This window comes from Vitis riparia, chromosome 15 (genome assembly GCF_004353265.1).
Source record: "Vitis riparia cultivar Riparia Gloire de Montpellier isolate 1030 chromosome 15, EGFV_Vit.rip_1.0, whole genome shotgun sequence".
NCBI classification, from domain to species: Eukaryota; Viridiplantae; Streptophyta; class Magnoliopsida; order Vitales; family Vitaceae; genus Vitis; species Vitis riparia.
In genome coordinates, this window is record NC_048445.1 from 889,790 (window position 1) to 911,578 (window position 21,789).

The 21,789-nt window shown below is 36.2% G+C and overlaps 3 protein-coding genes across 3 annotated transcripts; all 3 read left to right on the plus strand.

The window, feature by feature from the left end:
* Positions 1–4,689: 4,689 nt before the first annotated feature.
* Positions 4,690–9,517, plus strand: LOC117931728 (FT-interacting protein 3-like). Its single transcript, XM_034852768.1, has 2 exons — positions 4,690–4,990; positions 6,237–9,517. The coding sequence occupies exon 2, from the start codon at positions 6,291–6,293 to the stop codon at positions 9,351–9,353; it is 3,063 nt and encodes a 1,020-aa protein (XP_034708659.1). The 5' UTR covers positions 4,690–4,990; positions 6,237–6,290; the 3' UTR covers positions 9,354–9,517.
* A 976-nt stretch (positions 9,518–10,493) lies between these two features.
* On the plus strand, positions 10,494–13,771 carry LOC117931708 (pentatricopeptide repeat-containing protein At5g16860). Its single transcript, XM_034852731.1, has 2 exons — positions 10,494–13,313; positions 13,429–13,771. Exon 1 carries the CDS (start codon positions 10,515–10,517, stop codon positions 13,071–13,073), a length of 2,559 nt encoding a protein of 852 aa, XP_034708622.1. The 5' UTR covers positions 10,494–10,514; the 3' UTR covers positions 13,074–13,313; positions 13,429–13,771.
* Positions 13,772–18,274: 4,503 nt separating this feature from the next.
* LOC117932633 lies at positions 18,275–20,717 on the plus strand. Its single transcript, XM_034853912.1, has 2 exons — positions 18,275–18,848; positions 20,232–20,717. Exons 1-2 carry the CDS (start codon positions 18,288–18,290, stop codon positions 20,715–20,717), a joined length of 1,047 nt encoding a protein of 348 aa, XP_034709803.1. The 5' UTR covers positions 18,275–18,287.
* Positions 20,718–21,789: the final 1,072 nt, after the last annotated feature.

Consider the following 21,789-nt stretch of genomic DNA (forward strand, 5'->3'; position numbering starts at 1 on the left):
TGTGCTTTGCCTTTTTGTTCTCAGCAAAGAAGACAAGGGTTTTTTAAATATTTTTCACATCAATGACCTGTTTGGGAAGCCAGAAAATCAAGATCAACCAGGTTGAGGACCCGTGCCAGAATGATCTGCCAAAAGCCCAGCTTTTTAGAAACAAATAAAAAAAAAATTATGATAATGCTAAAAAATAGATATGGGTGAGCTTAAATTTTTTTAAAAAAAAATTATTAATTGAAGAAGATGAGGGTGTGACAAGTGAGATCAAATAATTGGATGATTATTTTTAATTTAATTATTGATTGATTAAAAAATAATGTAGAAATAGTATAAATTAAAGGGATTACACATCACCTTACACAACCTATATTGACCTTAATTTTATAAACAAAGTGACGACCATGACCGGCCTCTACAAATTAAAAAAAAAAATCATAAAAATTGAATTAAAAAATTAAACCAAGAAAAGGATGTATTTATTTTATTTTAATAGTACTAAAATATTCTACCTAATTTTGATATTTATTAAATTATGTAAAGAATTTCAATAGTGTTATTATAGTATAGATATATAAATTATAAATTTTACCAACTTAAAAAATCATAATAAAAATAAATAATTTTATAATGAAGAACCTTCAAAGGTTTTTATAATATAAAAGTAATCTTTTATATGAAAAATCTACAATACGAAGACACAAAGTCAGTGTCCAGAGTCAAATATTTTTACTCCGATATTCTAAAACGAGTTCAAAATATATTAAAAAATATATTCAAATTTTATGTATAATAGATATTTTATATTATATTTATTATAAAACTTTAAGCTAACAAATTATGTGACTTTAACTATATTAAATATCTCATTAATTTTAAATAAAATTAAAATTATAAGTAAAAACTTTTCTTAGTGAATTAGATTTGCATCATTGGGATCAACCCTATCTTGGAAATTTGGAGGATTCGCAAGTACAAGCTCTCGAGTCCAATTTTTTTGGACCGACTTAATTTAATTTAAAATTTTCGAACTAATTTTTTACATCCTTGCCATGAGATAGCAATGTCTTACCCAATTGGGATCTAAAAAAAGTGAAAAATAAAAAGAGGCAAAAGGTTGGTTTGGGATCATGATCATTTGGTGAACGATATTTCTAAAGGAAATGATTGTATGGTTGACAAAGGGGCACGTATAAAGAAACTATTAAAGCTGCTAGATGTACTCTTTTAACATTTGATTACAAATTGTTTTTCCCCTATAGTGGCATGACTAACCTTTAGGATTCCCATTTCTAAATCATTGCGTTCTTTTTCTCTCTATAGTATTTAATAATTTCGAAAAATTAAATCATTCTAATTGGTAAAATTATTAGTGCCTATAATTAATTATTATTTGGAAGTTTTATACATTTAAAAATTTAAATTCTTAAATATAAAGATTAATAATTCATTCATAATGAGTTGGATGTTAATATTTAATTAAATTAGCTATTTAATATTTTATGTTCCCAAAAAAAAAAAGGGGGAGAAAGATTTTATACTTGTATTTATTTTAATGAAAAGATTGAAAGAATGTGCAAATAAATGATATTAAGGTATAAATAAATGGAATCAATTACAAAGAAATAAGACTGTAGTACAAAACATCGAGACCAAAATTTAGAAAATAAAATGAGGGTATGAAACTACAAAACCCTGTATAAATGACAAATCAATGAGAACATAGAGAAATCATGTGTACACGTAGCACCTCTAAATTGGTGATATTTTTCTAATATCATATTGAAAATGTATCAATTAGTATAATATCAAACTTTCAATCTAGATCATAAGTTTATACTGAAATTTGAACTATTAAATAAGACTACCAACGAATAAGACTAAGTTTTAAAAAAAAAGTTACGGTATAAATTTATAAGGTAATGAGACTATATATAAAGTACAAATAATAAGACGTGGAGTATAAAACAAATAAGTTTTAGGTAAAACTAAGGTGTGAAAACTCATAATTTATGAAACCTTTTTTATATGGTAGTGAAACGTACCACTTACTAACATGACAAACCCTATCTTAATACCAACCATCTAAATATTCTATATCCATCACCATCGCCATCATCATAAAGTTCATTAAATCTTCTAAAATTCTACTAGAATCCTAAATCAGCACTTACTAAAAATCAAGATCAATCACAATGGGTCACAAATATAATTTGACCACATCCTTTTGTATGTTTTGTATCTTGTTGTCATTCTTTTCTACTTTGATCTTATTTATTCGTATTATAATATCATATATTTATATCATCATATATAGATTTAAATTTTATTATATTATTTAAATGATCGAGATTGCAAGTTTGGTAAAATACCAAATCAGTACAGTAATTTGATTATGAAGGGGTTTTAAATTAATAAAATAAAATACTAAAATACTGAATTAATACATACGACCCAAAGACGTACCCTTAACATCACCTTATTGGTGGTGTGCTTTCGATATCTATGAAACCATAGTAGGACCATTAATAATTGGATAGCCACCTTAATATGTAAGGCGAGGGACGTAACGGCCAAATAAATAACCACTTTAATGTGCAGGAGAAGGGAAGTAAAGGCAATAACCCCGTGAAAAGCATTTCCAACGAATCTTTCTTTAAAAACTCTCTCATTGTTGCTTTCAAAATAAGTTGGGAATTCGAATGTGACATCAAAACTTTTTGTCTTCTTTCCTTTGGGAATCCACTTTCTTGTTTAAAATAATATTTTATTTTTTCATTAATATATTGAACGTGAATCATGACTATAATACGAAAAATTATAGATTTATTTTAAAGTATTAAAAATTAATTTTAAAGTAATATTTTACACAAAAAAATAAAATTTAGAATCTATATTTTTTAAATAGATAAAACTTGTAAAAAATAATAATAATTTGTTGTGGGCACTAATAAATTTATCAACCATATAATTATTATATTTAGAAATATTGTTACAAAAAATAACCATGTCATAATCCAACCTTTGCCATTATTATTATTATTATTTTGTGAGATCCCCATTAAGTTTTTTTTTTTGTATTTTTAATTATTTTATAATAAAATTTGAAAAAGATATTAGCGGTTTATTTTTCATTTTTAATGCCACTTGTATTTATTTTTATATTATTTAATGAAGCCTTAATTATTAAGTAAGTGGATAAAACTTGGGAAAAAAGTTATTAATCTTTGTTTTATTTGTAACCGTGGTGGGTGAGTCACGAGTGATGAAAGTCTAGTCAAATCCGAGTTAAGATAATCTCCAAACGTTCAAGGCCACACACGTCAACAACCAATAGGTGCCCCACACGTGGCAACATCCTACGTGGTTCCTACCCATTGCATGGCGCTTTCAGATAATCATAATGCTTTACCCCACTTTTCCACTTGCGACCCCTGTGGCCCCCACCTCCCGAATGTATTTCTCCCAAAAGGTTGGGGCGAAATCCGTCATTTTACTATCCATATCCTAACTCTTGTCCCATCCCGGCCAGCCTTTTCTTACCAGAATATTATACTGTGTAGTTTTAGGACGGAGACTACGGTATGCACGGCCCCACCTTGTGCATGATGCTCCGAACCAGGACCGTCGGATCGTTGGAACTTATCAGAGCATCGTCAATTCTTCTCATCCCCGGTGGGACCGGTTCGTCTTTTGATGTTTTAATTATTAGCCACCTGGAGATGATTTAACACAGGGCCTATGATGTTATAAGATGATGATAAAGTGTGTGAGTGACCACACTCAGGGCCTTCCTCGAATTATAGAAATTGAAAATAAAATTATTTTATCGTGTGAACGTTAGGAGAAGTGAAAGTAAGATAATTAGGAATTGAAAATTGTACTTGCAGTTGCAGGTGGACATAAATTCTTAAAATTCTGGGAGTGAAGGGTTTGTTTGTTTGGCAACCGATGTCAAAAACGCTTATTACATAGAATAGTTTATTTGAAAATTTATTCTAAAAATATATTATTTTTAAAATAATTTCTAGATACTTTTCAGGTGTTTTTATAAGATATAATGAGGAATCATTAAAATAAATATGAATTAAAGAAAATAAAAAAATGGGTTATTGATTAAATCAAATTGGTCACATTGACTTAAAAAAAAATCTAAAGTTGGTACCAAACTAGACTTTTCTTCAAGTCATTTTTTTATAAATAAATATAGTGGGGTGTGAAATGTGATTGCGATGCAACTACTTTATCTTTTTTATTTATTAATTTTGTGTATATTACATTATTTTACACTTAAAACTAATAGTTTTCTATAAAAATATATTTATTTTAAAAACTAATTTATCAATAATCCATATAAATTACTTCTTCTAATGAATTTAATAATTAATTTTAATATATGTATTATTAATTATTTTATTATTTTTCGAAATTATATTTTAAATTTTATATTTATTAATCAAATTTTCATTTTCATTTTATTAATATTTTTTTACAAAGTCTTGATATTTTGGTGGACAGCGATATTTTTAATCGTTAACTTTGGAAAGCAAAGAGGAAAAAAATATCCGAATATTCAAAAAGCGGCCAGCGCGAGTAATGGGACTGACCAAACAACCGCGAGTAGGGAAAAGATGGACGACGTAGTTTTAAGAGGAATACAACAGGTTTAAAACGCCTTTCAGTCCTTAGGTTCTGTTTGGCAGAAGAGGAAGAAAAAACAAGCGGAAACGGATACTTGCGGTGACCTCCTCTCGCTTTCTCTACTCGTTTTCGACGACTCTCTCTCTATCTTCTCTCTTCTCCGAAGCATCGCAGAAGCTATTTCTAGGGTTTCTCAGCTTCTTCTTCTTCTTTTCTCTCTGAAGCGGTCGCTTTCTCTTCTTTAAAGGTGAGAGCTCTGGAGGAGGATTGCTCGTTGATCAGCTCGAGGATCAAGAGGTGTGAGCTTCTGTCGGCAGCTTGCGAAGCGGAATCGGCAAACTTTGAAGCTGAAGAGAAGGTTGGTTTGTATCTTTGTTGGTTTTTCTGATTGTCATTTTGTTGTTTCTTTTTGTTTGTGTGGATATCTGTTGTTTGGTTGCTGGAAAAGCGTGGGAAAAGAGAGGAAACTTGGGATTTTCCGGCAGGTTGGGGTTGAATTGGGTTGAATGAGACGAGTTTCCGGGTTTTCTTTTTGTTTTCCTGCGTTTTCTGGTAGGCGAAGGGAAAAGTGAGGCGCTTTCGTGGCGTTTGGCAGGATTGTTTGTTTGTTGTTGTTGTTTTTATTTTTATTTTTATTTTTTTGTTTTTTTTTGGGTGCGGATATCTGTTGAACGTTGTGAAAAATCTGCGGAATTTTGTTTTCTAGATGACTCTGTTTTGCAGAAAAAAAAAAAAAAAGATTTTTCTGGTTTTGTTTTTTCCAGAGAATTTTGAGAATCGGATTAGAAAGCTGACTTCTCTAATTATTCAGGGAAAAATATTTGTAGGAACAATTTTTCTCGAGCGGTTTGATGTAAAGAGATTTTTTTTTTTTTTTTCATAATAATAATAATAATAATAATAATAATAATATTATTCTTAGTATTTTGGAAGCTGTAAGAAAATACCTTTTTTTGCCCCTGGAAAACAGAGCCATATCTTTGTCCTAGTTTTTCATCTGTGAAGTTGATGACAAGAGGAATTAGATGCCTGTTTTGCTGCTGAGAAAATCAAGCGCCTTTTTTTTCCCCCTTTTTTATCCATAATTTTCTCAAGAATATCCTAAAAGCTTTGTGGCTTTTATTCAGAATCTACCTTTTGTTCAATCTGAACTTTTTTAGATTCTCTCTTTCCCTTTGTGTAGGAATCAATGGAAATTTATCAATGGTTTCTTTCATTACTTTTGGGTTCTTTTCTATGTTATGAGCTTGATTCCATATATAGGAAGTTTTAACTCTTAAGAGTCATTTAAGGGTTGATTCTGGAGGAAAATGGTGTCTCCACCAGTTCACAACACCCATTTGTTTTTCTAAGATTATAGAGTGAATTTAGTTTCCGGATTCTTTGTTCATATCTTCTGAATTATAGTGATGTTAATCACTGTTGAATATTACTTTGTGAAGGTTCATTAATGTCCTAGATTTGGAGATGCTGTCTGTGATAGGAGGATGAGGAGAATGTAAAATTGACTGGGCATTCGTTGATTCTTCAGTTTTTCCTGCGACATTGCATTTATTTGTCTATTGGAAAGCCACTGTTGCTAAATTGTTTGTTCCTTCCTTCAGGAGAATACCTTGTTTTTGTTCACTAAGTCTTGGAGGATTACATAAAAGAACACCATGTCAAATTTGAAGCTAGGAGTGGAGGTTGTGAGTGCTCACAACCTCATGCCTAAAGATGGGCAGGGCTCAGCCAGTGCCTTTGTGGAGCTCCACTTCGATAACCAGAAATTTCGTACCACTACCAAAGAGAAGGATCTCAATCCAGTCTGGAATGAAAGCTTCTACTTCAACATTTCTGATCCAAACAACCTATCTAATCTCATTCTTGAAGCCTGGGTCTATAACCTTGTAAAGACCACCAATTCTAAATCCTTCCTTGGGAAGGTTCGGCTCACTGGGACATCATTCGTCCCCTATTCTGATGCTGCTGTTTTGCACTACCCTTTGGAGAAACGAGGCATTTGGTCGCGTGTAAAAGGAGAACTTGGTCTTAAAGTCTTTCTTACTGATGACCCTTCCATAAGATCCTCAAATCCACTTCCAGCAATGGAATCCTCTGTGCTTACAGATTTGCACAGAACCCAAGCTCAAGGGCCTGTCCAACAAGTTCAGAACATTGTCCAGAACATGGTCCAGGGCGCATTCTCTAATGACAAAGACAAAGCCGAGGCAAGGCACACATTTCATCACCTTCCAAACACAAATGTCCCACAACAACAACACCCTGCAGCCATGTCACAAGAGCCAGGAAGATTTGGGGCTGATCAGATGAGAGCCGAACCGCAGGGTCCAAGAATTGTTCGCATGTTCTCAGGTTCGGCTTCTCAACCATTTGATTATCAACTTAAAGAGACAAGCCCTATCCTTGGAGGGGGACAGATTGTTGGGGGGCGAGTTATACGTGCAGACAAGCCAGCCAGCACCTATGATCTTGTTGAGCAAATGCATTACCTTTTTGTACGAGTTGTGAAAGCCCGTGATCTTCCTACCAAGGATGTTACCGGGAGCCTTGACCCATTTGTTGAAGTAAGAGTTGGGAACTACAAGGGAATTACAAAACACTTTGAGAAAAACAAAAACCCTGAATGGAATGAAGTGTTTGCTTTTGCTGGGGACAGGATGCAGTCATCTGTTCTGGAAGTTGTGGTCAAGGATAAGGATATGTTAAAAGATGATATTGTTGGGTTTGTTCGATTTGATCTCAGTGATGTTCCCACTCGGGTCCCGCCGGATAGTCCATTGGCCCCAGAATGGTATAGGATTGCAAACAGTAAGGGAGAGAAAAATAATGGAGAACTGATGCTTGCAGTATGGTATGGCACACAAGCTGATGAGGCTTTTCCTGATGCATGGCATTCAGATGCAGCTTCCCATCATGATAGCTCTGCAGCTGGCTCCTCATATATACGATCTAAAGTTTACCATTCACCAAGACTTTGGTATGTCCGAGTTACTATAGTTGAGGCGCAAGACTTGGTTACCACTGAAAAGACTCGTTTCCCAGATGTATACGTGAAGGCTCAAATTGGTAATCAGATTTTAAAGACAAAGCCAACTCAAGCTCGAACTCTGAACCCACTCTGGAACGAAGACTTGATATTTGTTGTTGCTGAACCCTTTGAAGATCACCTGATGCTTTCAGTGGAAGATCGTGTGGGTCCAAACAAAGACGAGACAATTGGGAGGACCATTATACCATTGAACGCCATTGAAAAACGTGCTGAGGTTCGACATGATGATCGAATTGATCGCTCTCGATGGTATCCCCTTGAAAAGGCATACGTCATGGATGTGGATCAGAGTAAGAAAGATAAGAAAGATAAGTTTGCTAGTAGACTCCGGCTCTGTCTTTTCCTTGAGGGAGGTTACCATGTGCATGATGAGTCAACACACTACAGCAGTGATCTCCGACCCTCACTAAAGCAGCTCTGGCTCCGGACCCCCTCAATTGGTGTCTTGGAGCTGGGTATTCTAAATGCTGATGGGCTCCATCCGATGAAAACAAGGGATCAAAAGGGTACATCAGACACATACTGTGTAGCAAAGTATGGTCAGAAATGGGTTCGGACTCGAACCATAATGAACAGCTTGAGCCCAAAATACAACGAGCAGTACACTTGGGAGGTTTATGATCCAGCCACAGTTATCACAATTGGGGTTTTTGATAACTGCCATGTTGGGGGTTCAAACGGTAACAGAGACCTGAAAATTGGGAAGGTTCGCATTCGAATTTCTACTCTTGAAACCGGTCGTGTTTATACTCACACTTACCCGCTTCTGGTCCTTCACCCCAATGGTGTCAAAAAGATGGGTGAGCTGCATCTGGCAATACGGTTTTCATGCACATCCTTGATGAACACAATGCTGATATACTCACGCCCCCTTTTGCCTAAAATGCACTATATTAAGCCGTTCACTGTAATGCAGCAGGACATGCTGCGCCACCAGGCTGTCAACATAGTGGCAGCCAGGCTTAGCCGGTCAGAACCCCCTCTTCGGAAGGAAGTAATCGAATACATGTCTGATATGGACTCCCATCTCTGGAGCATGAGACGCAGCAAGGCCAATTTTTTCCGGCTAATGTCAGTTTTCTCAGGATTAATTGCAGTTGGAAAATGGTTCGGGGAAGTCTGCACATGGAAAAACCCCATCACAACAGGGCTGGTACATGTTCTGTTTGTGATGTTGGTATGCTTTCCAGAGCTGATCTTGCCAACAGTGTTTCTCTACATGTTTATGATAGGGCTTTGGAACTACCGGGGCCGCCCCAGATACCCTCCTCACATGAACACAAAAATATCTTATGCTGACAATGTCCACCCTGATGAGCTTGATGAGGAGTTTGATTCATTTCCAACCTCCCGGGGCTCAGAGTTGGTCCGAATGAGGTATGACCGGCTGAGGAGTGTGGCTGGAAGGATTCAGACTGTAGTGGGCGATGTTGCAACCCAAGGAGAACGGTTCCAGGCTCTGCTAAGCTGGCGAGATCCCCGGGCCACAACCATATTCCTGGTGTTCTGTCTTCTTGTTGCCCTTGTTCTGTACATCACCCCCTTCCAGGTGCTGGCTTTGGTGGCTGGGTTTTATCTCATGAGGCATCCCAGATTCCGGGGCAGGTTGCCTTCAGCACCGATCAATTTCTTCCGTCGTCTGCCAGCCAAGACAGACAGCATGTTGTAGATACAGGTTGCTGGTTTCTTTTTGGCAAAGTTTCTTTTGGTATTTACCTCTTGTGCTTGTGATTTAGTATGTTTTGGTCATGGGAAGTGGACATACATGACATTCTTCTGAGAACTCTTTATTATACATAAATTTGGTCTTCAGCTAGGCAAGCATGCCGCAAATCAGATGTATGATGCTTCATTCTCCAGGTTCCAGACAGCATCTGCTGTGGATGTTCAAGAACTTGTTATCACTGCCCCCGTCTTTCAAACTAAAAATTGCCGATTTCCTTTTTTAAATCATTTTTTCAAAAAATCAATTACACTACAAATTAAGAAATCAAAGTAAGAGTTATATATACCTATAGTATAAAATATTTGTTCATTATATTATTAATTTAGTACACATTTTTCAGATTTAGAAAATCTCAAACCGTAACTTCATAAAGATTTTCTATAATGGGACTATTTAGTATAATTCGTAAATTAGATTACCAATATGATTTGACATGGATTTTAATAATATCATTTAGGTTGCAATTGGTTCCGAAAAGTGTTATAAAAGAAAAGAAAATTAATTTTCTAATATTTTGTTTTATACTTTTATTATAAAATAAAATTAAATATAATTAAAAATAGTTAAAATTTTATATATTTTTAAATTATTAATCTTTATACAATGGAAAAAAAAATAAGTGAAATGAGTTTTAAAACGTATTGAAAATAATTTATTAATTTAAATTTTATTTTATTTTTTCTCTTCTTATTTTCCTCTTTATTTTATTTTTCTTGTATTTTTCTCAAATTTTTAAAAAATCAAACAAAACCTTTATATTTTTTTATTTTATGGTTCACAATATCCTAATATTAACTTTTTTATTTCAGCAAAAGAAACCCAAAAAAACCTTAAACAAAATAATCATCCCTTATTGTCATTAAACATAACCAATCCAATCAGTTTTTTTTTTTTTTTAAATAATTAATTTGATTCTTAACATATAAAAACCTATGAAATCAATTCAATTTGAATGCTCAAAATCCAACCCTACATATTCTTAATTAAAAAAATATATATAAAATATAAAATATAAAAAATAAAGATGAAGAGAGCCGTTAGGCTCGGAAGCAAACCGGTTTAATTGGTAGTTTAAACTCTGCCGCCACCACGGCCACGGCTACGATGCCAATATCGTTGCCACGCCTAAAGCCAAAGCCTCCATTTCTCTTCCTCACCACCTTCTTCTTCTCCACTGCGTCATCAACCACTGATCTCACCTCCACCCTCTTCCACCAATGCAAATCCCTAGCCTCCGCCGAGCTCATCCACCAACAACTCCTCGTCCAAGGCCTCCCCCATGACCCCACCCACATCATCTCCATGTACCTTACCTTCAACTCCCCCGCCAAAGCCTTGTCGGTCCTCCGGCGCCTCCACCCATCTTCACATACTGTTTTCTGGTGGAATCAGCTGATTAGACGAAGTGTGCATCTGGGTTTTCTCGAAGATGTCCTCCAACTTTACCGGCGGATGCAGAGGCTGGGGTGGAGGCCGGATCATTATACCTTCCCTTTTGTCCTCAAGGCGTGTGGGGAGATTCCGTCGTTTCGATGTGGGGCTTCGGTGCATGCGGTGGTGTTTGCTAGTGGGTTTGAGTGGAATGTGTTTGTGGGTAATGGGTTGGTATCGATGTATGGGCGGTGTGGGGCTTGGGAGAATGCGAGACAGGTGTTTGATGAAATGCGGGAGAGGGGAGTTGGAGATTTGGTTTCGTGGAATTCGATTGTGGCAGCTTATATGCAGGGTGGTGATTCAATTAGGGCGATGAAGATGTTTGAGAGAATGACCGAGGATCTTGGAATCCGCCCGGATGCTGTTAGCCTTGTTAATGTACTCCCTGCTTGTGCTTCAGTGGGTGCGTGGTCACGGGGCAAGCAGGTTCATGGTTATGCTCTTCGGAGTGGGTTGATTGAGGATGTGTTCGTGGGTAATGCTGTGGTTGATATGTATGCAAAGTGTGGCATGATGGAGGAGGCAAACAAGGTTTTTGAGCGAATGAAGGTTAAGGATGTGGTTTCTTGGAATGCTATGGTTACTGGGTATTCTCAGATTGGTAGATTTGATGATGCTCTGGGTTTGTTTGAGAAGATTCGGGAGGAGAAGATTGAGCTCAATGTAGTGACTTGGAGTGCTGTGATTGCCGGGTATGCTCAGAGGGGTCTTGGTTTCGAAGCCCTGGATGTGTTTCGGCAAATGCTACTTTGTGGATCAGAGCCTAATGTTGTTACCCTTGTGTCCCTTCTATCAGGTTGTGCTTCGGCAGGAACACTACGTCATGGGAAGGAAACTCATTGTCATGCCATCAAATGGATTCTGAACCTAGATGAGAATGATCCAGGGGATGATCTGATGGTGATTAATGCTCTTATTGATATGTATTCCAAGTGCAAAAGCCCTAAAGCTGCACAAGCAATGTTTGATTTGATACCACCAAAAGATAGGAGTGTGGTGACTTGGACAGTCTTGATTGGTGGAAATGCCCAGCATGGGGAAGCTAATGAAGCCTTAGAACTTTTCTCCCAGATGCTCCAACCTGATAATTTTGTAATGCCAAATGCTTTTACTATATCTTGTGCTCTGATGGCGTGTGCTCGTTTGGGTGCACTAAGATTTGGTAGACAAATTCATGCTTATGTATTACGTAACCGTTTTGAGTCTGCGATGTTATTTGTGGCTAATTGCCTTATAGACATGTATTCCAAATCTGGAGATGTTGATGCAGCTCGGGTTGTTTTTGACAACATGCACCAGAGGAATGGTGTTTCCTGGACATCCCTAATGACAGGCTATGGCATGCATGGGCGTGGAGAAGAAGCTCTGCAGATTTTTTATGAGATGCAGAAAGTGGGTCTGGTGCCTGATGGTGTGACCTTTGTAGTTGTGCTCTATGCTTGCAGCCATTCTGGGATGGTTGATCAGGGGATCAATTACTTTAATGGCATGAACAAGGACTTTGGAGTGGTTCCTGGAGCAGAACACTATGCCTGCATGGTTGATCTCTTGAGTCGTGCTGGTCGTTTGGATGAAGCTATGGAACTCATAAGAGGCATGCCTATGAAACCAACCCCAGCAGTGTGGGTAGCATTGCTTAGTGCTTGCAGGGTCTATGCAAATGTTGAACTGGGGGAATATGCCGCAAACCAGTTATTAGAGTTGGAGTCGGGGAATGATGGGTCCTATACCCTACTCTCAAACATTTATGCCAATGCCAGGTGTTGGAAAGATGTGGCTAGGATCAGATCTTTGATGAAAAATACAGGGATCAAGAAGAGACCAGGTTGCAGTTGGGTCCAAGGGAGAAAGGGCACTGCAACATTTTTTGCAGGAGACTGGTCTCATCCAATGTCTCAACAAATATGTGATCTCCTTAGAGATCTTATGCAACGCATCAAAGCCCTCGGCTATGCTCCCGACAATAGATTTGCTCTCCATGATGTGGATGATGAGGAGAAAGGTGATCTTCTTTCTGAACACAGTGAGAAGTTGGCTCTTGCTTATGGTATTCTAACAACAGCTCCAGGGGCTCCTATTCGCATCACCAAGAACCTTCGTGCATGTGGTGATTGCCATAGTGCCTTTACATATATCTCTATAATCATTGAACATGAAATCATAGTCAGAGACTCGAGCCGCTTCCATCATTTCAAGAATGGATCTTGCTCCTGCAGAGGCTACTGGTGATCCCTAACTAATGATCAAGTTGGATGCTTTGCACTGGGAGAGCAAGTTATACAAGGCAAAAAGAAACTCATAAAGCAGCCAAATAATTCAAGAGATCGTCAAAATTGATCTCAATTGGCCAGTATAACTGAAGACTGAGCAGAGGCTTTCACCACAGCTAATAGATTAATTATTCTTTTAGATGGGTTGCTCATTGGTCATTGGAAGCTTATTTGGATGGTGAGAAAATAATGGGAAGAGGTAAGAAAGAAAAGATTACTGTTATATTTCTCTTGTTTTGACATCCAAAACATTGTGAATTTACATGACCTTTCAATTCCAAGGTCAAAATAATGAAAAACCACACTCTTTGCAGCACTCCCAAGGCCTTACAAACAGCTTTAGAGGCATCAAGGATGTTAGGTTATGGGGGCTGGTAGTCATGGTCAGCATCACACGCCATGGTTGATCACACTCATGACTGCCATGGCTTTCATGCTCCCTCCATTCCCATAGATGGTAATGTTTTCAAATCACCTATGCTGTTTGTTGAACCATCCTGTTGACAGTGCCACAACTGGTGTGTTGTCAGAGTCTTTCTTGTTCAGATGGCATGCCACCATCCCTGCCAGCCTCAAAATTGTTCATTGTCATCACTGCCTTTGTACGTCTTTACACTTTTGGTGAATAATTATAAGTGGTATATAGCTTTCCTTCTTTGCAGCACTCTTGAGTCTTATACCTTAGCTTTCCACTAGGCCAGCAAGACTGAGCTTCAACATTTAAAAAGTTGTAACAAGAAGAAAGAAATGGGAAGAAAAGCACTTGAGCAAACCTGCTACCTCATCTTCTTTTCTTGTCTTATTCTTTGATTATTTGATGTGAAGAAGCTGAGTAGTCATCCAAGCATTGAGAAGGAGATCCTTAAACAGTTGGGAGCAGTAGAGATAGTTTAGAGAGATCTTTTTGTGAAGATGTTTTGGCAGTTCTTGAAGACAAATTTTGGATGCTGTTCTTATTACTAATGAGGTAATTATCGACTTGAGGTAACTTAGCTAGGGTTTTTTGTCTTCAGTTTTGAGTTTGATTGGTTTGTGCAGAAACAGATTGGGTGGATAAAATTTTGCATCTCTATGGCTTGTTTCTCATGTTGATCAATGGATCTCCCTCGGGTTTCTTTCAAAATCCTAGAGGTTTGAAAAAGGGGATCTGCTTTCTCCATATCTCTTCATTCTTATAATGGAAGTGTTGAGCTGCTTTATTCAAAGGGTAGTAGAGGGGAGGTCTCATCTTGAATTCCAAGGTAGGCGTTAGAGAAAACAGGGTGGAAAATGATACCTTGTTTTTGGGTGAGGCTAATGAAGAGCAGCCATTATATGTTAAGTTAGGTGGATTCTCCTCTATTTTGAGGAAGTGTCTGGATGGGGAAATGTGAGGTCATTCCTATTGGGAAGACTTTTTTCTTTGATTGGTTATTTGATTAGAGACATGTCACTTAATTGGCATGGTAACTTTATTGGGGTTGATAGTAGAAGGATTTAAAAGTTGATTCCTTTATTTTAGTTAGTTATTTTGGGAATACATGGAGAAGTGAGAACTCACAATCATAGAACATTCAAAAGAATAAAACAATCAACTTTCGCTACAAAAACTACATTCCTAAAAACCTTGTAGATGTGGATGGATGGCTACATGCCAAATGTAAAACTTTGATTTGTTGATTTTGATACAATTTGAAGTTGGCTAGGTCTTTGTTGTGTCAATGAACGTTAAGAATATAAAAATAAAATAATTTACATAAACGATATATGATATTTTAATGTGGTGCAACCATACCCATATCTATGTATTAAAGAAAATCATTCCTTTATACCATAAATACAAACCAAATATGGATTCATAAAACATTTCATGTTTCTATACTCATTATATTTACACTCTAAACAATAAGTCCTATCGTTCCACTAAGCGACTCTCATTCTTTCTCACATCTCTATTCACTTCATATGGTTTTTACAAGTTCATCTTCATCTCATAACCATTTTTCTCATAACTTAAAATATTTATAAAGATATTCCGAATAGCTTTCTCTATCCTATAAGAAAATCTAATATTATAATAACATATGAATGTAGAAAATATTTTATATAATTTTTTTTGTAAAAGATGAATCTATACTAATTAGAAATTTGAAACACTTTTCAATAATTTTCCTTTTATATGTATGGTATTCTTGTTGTATCTCTATGGTACTTTATTTTTGTTTGATACTACTAAAAAAACAATATATCCTTAAAGCTCATATTACAACACTCTCTTAGTCTTTTCCTTTGCGAAAATTACATAATTTGTACATTGTATTAGTGATCAAACGAGGTATGCATGATCAAAGATACAAGACAGGAAATTAATTCGAATAAAGTAATAACATATAACATTGTTGATTATATCACAACAATATAGGCTTTCTGTTGGTGTATCTTTGATGGGTGTCCTTGGTTGGTTTCGATAGAAAACAATGTTTTTGTCCTTTGGAATTCTATATCATAATCTAATTGCAACTTATAATAAAGGGAGTCTTATATATATATATATATATCTTGGTGTATCCTTGTTGGGTGTATTTGGTTCACTTTGAAGGCAAGTATTTGTCCTACGGAATCTAGGACAGCTGCAAATGACTTGGGTTTGGTCAATATAGATTTTTATCTTGGTGTATCCTTGTGGGTGTCTTTGGTTCACTCTGAAGGGAAGTATTTGTCCTATGTAATCTAGGACAGCTGCAACATGACTTGGGTTTGGTCTTGAACTTGAGAGGACCATGAGACTTGAAAGGGAGACCATTTGAAGGAAATGGTCTAGCCTTGTTTGATCACAGCATGGACCTAATGTAATGGTGCAGTGAAGAGTGTTTGGTAATCAAATAATTTGGTATATTTGTGTTGGAACCTAGAAAACTCAGTAGCAACGACATTTTCAAACACAAATTTTTGAGAATAGTTCTTAAAAATCATTTTTAAGAAACAATTTTCAATTATGTTCCCGAACAAAATTCTATATAAAAAATAATAATTTATTCTTTATAAAAGTAATATATACTTATATATAATTATATGAAGTACAAAATCTTTTAAAGTATTCTCCATGTTTTCGATTGTGGTCGGGATGCTATAGAAAATAACTAAACATATCTTAAATTTAAAGTTAGAGCATTCTTATCTATTAACATATATAATATAGAAGAGTATGAAACAACCAAGAAAACAAAGGTAAGAAACTGTAGAGGTCCATGGAAAACATAAAAAATCAAGCTGTGACCTTGTGACAGTCTCTTTGATTTTATCCAAGCATTTGCGGGGTTATCAGCATTGAGCATACAATTAGCTCAAATAATTTATTCACTGCACCATACAACCAGATCACATTGATGGTGATGGTGATGTGATGATCATAATAACAAAGAAGGAAGAATTTTAGCAGTCTTCTATACCACTATTTTCCTTGGTTTGATTAAAGAATCACCAACTCCCATATGTGAAGAAACCAAGAAATTCCCATATCTTATTTTCATTTTTATCATGAGAAGAAGTGATAACTATGACTATGGTATCTAACATTGTACTAGTTGCTAGGCCATGATAATTTTCTTGGTATAGGTGTCCTAAGACTCCAATGACTCATCTATCATCAAAAGGTAATAAATTGTGCTTTTTTGGCAAGTATTGAATACCATCAATGATGATGTCACATAAATACTTTTAAATCTTATTATTTGCACCCTAGTTTCATTTGCTTGTAATTTCATACTTTAATCTAATTTATTTATATTCTTGATTAACAATTTAAATCTCATCATAACTATTCAATAGTCCAAATTTAGACTTCGAGAGGTATCACTACAATACCTTAACATTTTCTAATTCTAACAAGCAATATATGAAATATAGAAGCAAAGTTGTCTGGTTATGATGTGGATTTAAATTCTCATTCCTACCTCCATTGTTTTGAAAGGTTTCCTTGGAAGCAATAATTTGAGAAAGTGTAAGCATATTGAGCACCATGACTTGGTGCTCCTAGGTTTTATGAGTACAAGGTCTAAAAGAAATTAGAATTACGTTGACAATATAAATATAACAACCCTTTTCTTATAAATAGCTTTGAACCATAGAAGATCTCACAAGAAATGTACTAGTCCGATTGTAATTGCATGGGAGGTTGATGCCTAGTCTTGATGTGGAAGTATTCTATAAAGCCTTGCAAGGGATATTTACACATTTGACCTACATAAAACTAATCGCTCACATCAACCAAAAAAGTTTTTCATACTATATATGTAATAGATTCCTATTAACCATAAGTAAGTATGATATAAACAAAAACTCCAACTCGTAACTATGATTAGGATATAAACAAAAACTCCAACTCATAACTATGACATGTAAAAAGACGACTATGAATGAATATGTTATAAAATTCCAAATAAAACCGACAAATGTTATCATATACCAATTCTCTTGTTCTTTTGTTTGTGTTTAAGGGGAAGTTGGAAGGGTTGTTGTCATTGGAATCTAATTCCACTGCCTAAAACAGCCAAGTGATTAGATGTAAATTAAGAAAGCTAACAAGCGTATGATGTGTAGCAAAGACCACTGCAGCATAAGATAGTTGGAGGATTTCTTTGTTTTCTCTTATGGATTGAAGATGCCTTGGAGGTCCACTAGGATACCAGCTTCCCCATTATGTATCAAACAATGACAGCCACAGGATCATGTGTAAAACCTCCTGCATATTATATTACCATTAAATTTAATTATTCTAGACTATGATCCCATGTGCACTTCCAAGTCCCCAAAAGGAATGCATAATCTCATGAGTTTGGATAAGGGAGATTATGATATCCATGTCAGTTTGAGGAAGATCTTAATACTATATATATAATGGATTCTCTTAATTATGTGGACGTGTTTCAAAATTTGAAGGTTCATTGAACTCAAATCGAATAAAATTTACACGATAAATAGTGATTATTACCAAATGGTATAAAAGTTGATTTCCAAACCCAAATAATATATTAGAGTATATGTTGCGGGCTCCAATCTAATAGTAGAATAACCCTATTTTTCTTACATTATCAGAATGCCCCTCCTTGGAACCATACCACTTCTATATATACCCACTTGAAACCCTAGTTTGGAACAAGCACTCAACACAGCTGCAGAGAGAGGGAGAGAGAGAATGATGACTTTTGGCCTAAAAGCATCCTTGCTCCTACTAGCTATTCTCTTATTCACAGATTGTTTGCATGTTCAAGGCCAGAACTGTAAGCCAAGCGGCAAGATTAGGGGGAAGAAACCTCCTCCTGGAGAATGCAACGACGGCAATGACTCTGAATGCTGTGAAGAAGGCAAGTTTTACACAACATACAAGTGCTCTCCACAAGTATCTAGCCATACCATGGGATTCCTCACTCTCAATGGCTTTGATAAGGGCCAAGATGGAGGTGCCCCATCTGAATGTGACAACCACTACCACTCTAATGACATTCCTATTGTGGCACTGTCAACTGGGTGGTACAACAAAGGAAGCAGGTGCTTAAACAACATCACCATAACTGCTAATGGGAGGAGTGTGGTGGCCATGGTGGTTGATGAGTGTGACTCTACTATTGGGTGTGATACAGACCATGATTATCAGCCCCCATGTGATAACAACATTGTTGATGCCTCGAGAGCTGTGTGGAAAGCCTTGGGTGTGCCTGATAACAAATGGGGAGGGATGGATATAACTTGGTCTGACGCCTAATTTCATGCTGTTACCTTTCAGCTCGTTGTCTGTCTTGCTGCTGTTGTTTTTGTTGCTTAGTGTGTTTTGAGTGTGGTTGGATGTAGTCTTTTAAAGTTTCCTACATTGGACTTGTAGCACTACCTTCTATAAGATCTTCCTGGTTTTACAATTTGAAGAATTTACTGATGATCCTTAAGAAAAACAGCCGATGACTTAGCATTTCTAGGGCACTAATTTCATATATTACAAGAAGAAAGAACATCCTAATTCTAGATGAGAAGAAACCGAGAAATCCCCATATTTTTATCATTCTGAGTTTTGGAGAAGTCATGACTCCTAACTATGATGGTACAAGCATAACACAAGTTGCTAGGCCATGAGAGTTTCGTTCAGAGATGTGCTATGAGACTCAAAACAGGCAATTATACTGATATTTCTAGCCCTGCATGAGAAACAAAAAAGAAGTTATCAGTTCTGACTCTTGAAATCCACATTTCGAAAGGTTTCTTGAACGGATATGAGCATGATCAAGGATCTTGGAGAAATGAGTGTATAAATCACCAGACAACAATGCAACATAGTAAAATTAAGTATTTCATGGGAATACTAGGAAGTATGTTGCTTCAGTTTTAGGTTTTTGAGCCTCGGACTGTGCATAAAGTTGAATCTCAAGCCTCAGGGAAAGATCACAATCTATGTTCCTAGGAAGGTACGCAGATCAAACTATATGCAGAAAAGACAACTATGCATAGGCATGTTATAGTAATGCCAAATAAAGTGAAGAACTCTGCTCCCTCGTTCATTTTTTAATAGAAAACTTGGAATGGCTTCTTGTCGTTTTGGACCTAGTCCCATTGCCCAAAAGAGCCAACTGATCAGCTATAAACTAAGAAATCTAAGAAGATGGTGTGTTAATAATGATGACTACTAAAAGAGCAGATATGTAGGAGGCCTTTTTTATTTTCTTGTGATGGGTAGAAGATACTTTGTAGATTGGAGGTCCTCTAGGATACCAGATTCCCCATTTTGTATCGACCAAGGAAAGAGACAGGGCCATGTCAAAAACTCCTGCATGATATATTACCATTACATTGAACTCTTTAGACTATGATGTTATGCCCACTCACAATTCTGTGAAATGGAATGCATAATTTGGAGTAGTATTTTGGACTTTTTCACTATTCAGCGTAGCAGTTATGCAGCTGAAATGTGGTCCAGACTCAATCTTTTCCCTATATATACCTACTTGAAAACTTGATTTGCATCAAGCATTCAACAAAATTGCAGAGAGAGAGAAACAGACAGACAGAGAGAATGAAGACTTTTGGCTTAAAAATATCTTTGCTCCTAATGGCCATTCTCTTTTTTACAGATTTTTTGAATGTTGAAGGCCAGGTTTGTCACCCAAGTGGCAAGATTAGGGGTAAGAAACCCCCTCCTGGAGAATGCAACCAAGGCAATGACTCTGATTGCTGTAAAGAAGGAAAGCTTTACACAACATACAAGTGTTCTCCAACGGTATCTAGTCATACCAAGGCATATCTTACTCTTAATGGCTTTGAGAAAGATGAAGATGGTGGTGCACCGTCTGAATGTGACAATCAGTACCACTCTGATGACACACCAGTTGTGGCACTGTCAACTGGATGGTATAACAAAGGGAGCAGGTGCTTAAACAACATCACTATTACTGCTAATGGGAGGAGTGTGGTGGCTATGGTAGTCGATGAGTGTGACTCAACTATGGGATGTGACAGTGACCATGATTATCAACCTCCATGTGCCAACAACATTGTTGATGCCTCAAGAGCTGTGTGGAAAGCCTTGGGGGTGCCTCGTGACCAATGGGGAGGGCTTGATATCACTTGGACCAACGCTTAATTTCGTGCAGTCATCTGTGTTTAAGAGTATTGTTGTTCTATTTCTTAGTATGTATCTTATGTAAGGATGAATGTAGTCTTCATACTCCCTCCATCGTGTCAGATAATAGTAAAATTCTATTGAACTTATCTAGTTGAAATCCTTTCTAGATGAATGAGGCACCAAGATTGTCTGCAATCTGGCATTGCCTAACCAATATAAAAATCAATATTGGCCCAGTTTCACAATACCTGAAACCAAGGAAAACATACCCTAGACACAGTAGGATCCCTTAAAAGAGTTACCATTACGATGGTATAACATAATTAGCTAATTAACAATTAGATCAAATAATTAATCCGTTGGACTGTACTACCTTGACTGCAATGACACTGATGATGATGATGATCAAGAAAGAAAAAATAAAAGGAAATATACAAACAATAGCTTAGAATTTCGACAACAATTTTCAACAATTCATTCAAGGGAAGAACAACTTATTCTAGATGAAAAGAGACCAAGAAATCCCCAAATTTTATTTCATTTTTATCATTCTGAATTCTAAAGAAGTCCCAACTCATAATATCAGCATACTCATATCATATACTTGATTATTCTACCACTGCCTGAAAAAAACAAAGAAAGTTGTCAGTCCGATTCCTGAAATCCGCATTCTGAAAGGTTTCTTAGAAGTATTAAAGCTGAACAGATGTGAGCATGATTAAGGACCATGAATTGGAACCATCAGTTTAAATGATAAAAGAGTATTAGGAACTCATGATTATACCATTAGAGATATAAATCACTAAAACTGCAGATCCATTATAGTCTAATGAAATATTTTCTCATTATGTGGTTTCAGTTGTAGGCTTTTGAGTCACAGATTATGCATACTTGGATTCAGATGAAGGCCACATCTAATATCCCTCTATACAGTTGTGCAGATCACAGTCCAAGTCCAAAGTGAAACAATCGATGCAGAAAAGACAACTATACATAGATATGTTATATTAATGTTAAATAAAGCCAACAATTCTTTTTTCTTTTCTTAATCCAAGACCAATCCTCTGTTCTTTTGTTTCTTATTAAGGGG

What these genes read in the sequence shown, in the direction of transcription:
- LOC117931708 (XM_034852731.1), top strand. Translation starts at nt 10,515, where the DNA reads ATGCCAATATCGTTGCCACGCCTAAAGCCAAAGCCTCCATTTCTCTTC.
- LOC117931728 (XM_034852768.1), top strand. Translation starts at nt 6,291, where the DNA reads ATGTCAAATTTGAAGCTAGGAGTGGAGGTTGTGAGTGCTCACAACCTC.
- LOC117932633 (XM_034853912.1), top strand. Translation starts at nt 18,288, where the DNA reads ATGATGACTTTTGGCCTAAAAGCATCCTTGCTCCTACTAGCTATTCTC. An exon ending in TGGATATAACTTGGTCTGAC is followed by an intron (nt 18,849 to 20,231) that starts GCCTAATTTCAT and finishes GTTGAAGGCCAG; the next exon opens with GTTTGTCACCCAAGTGGCAA.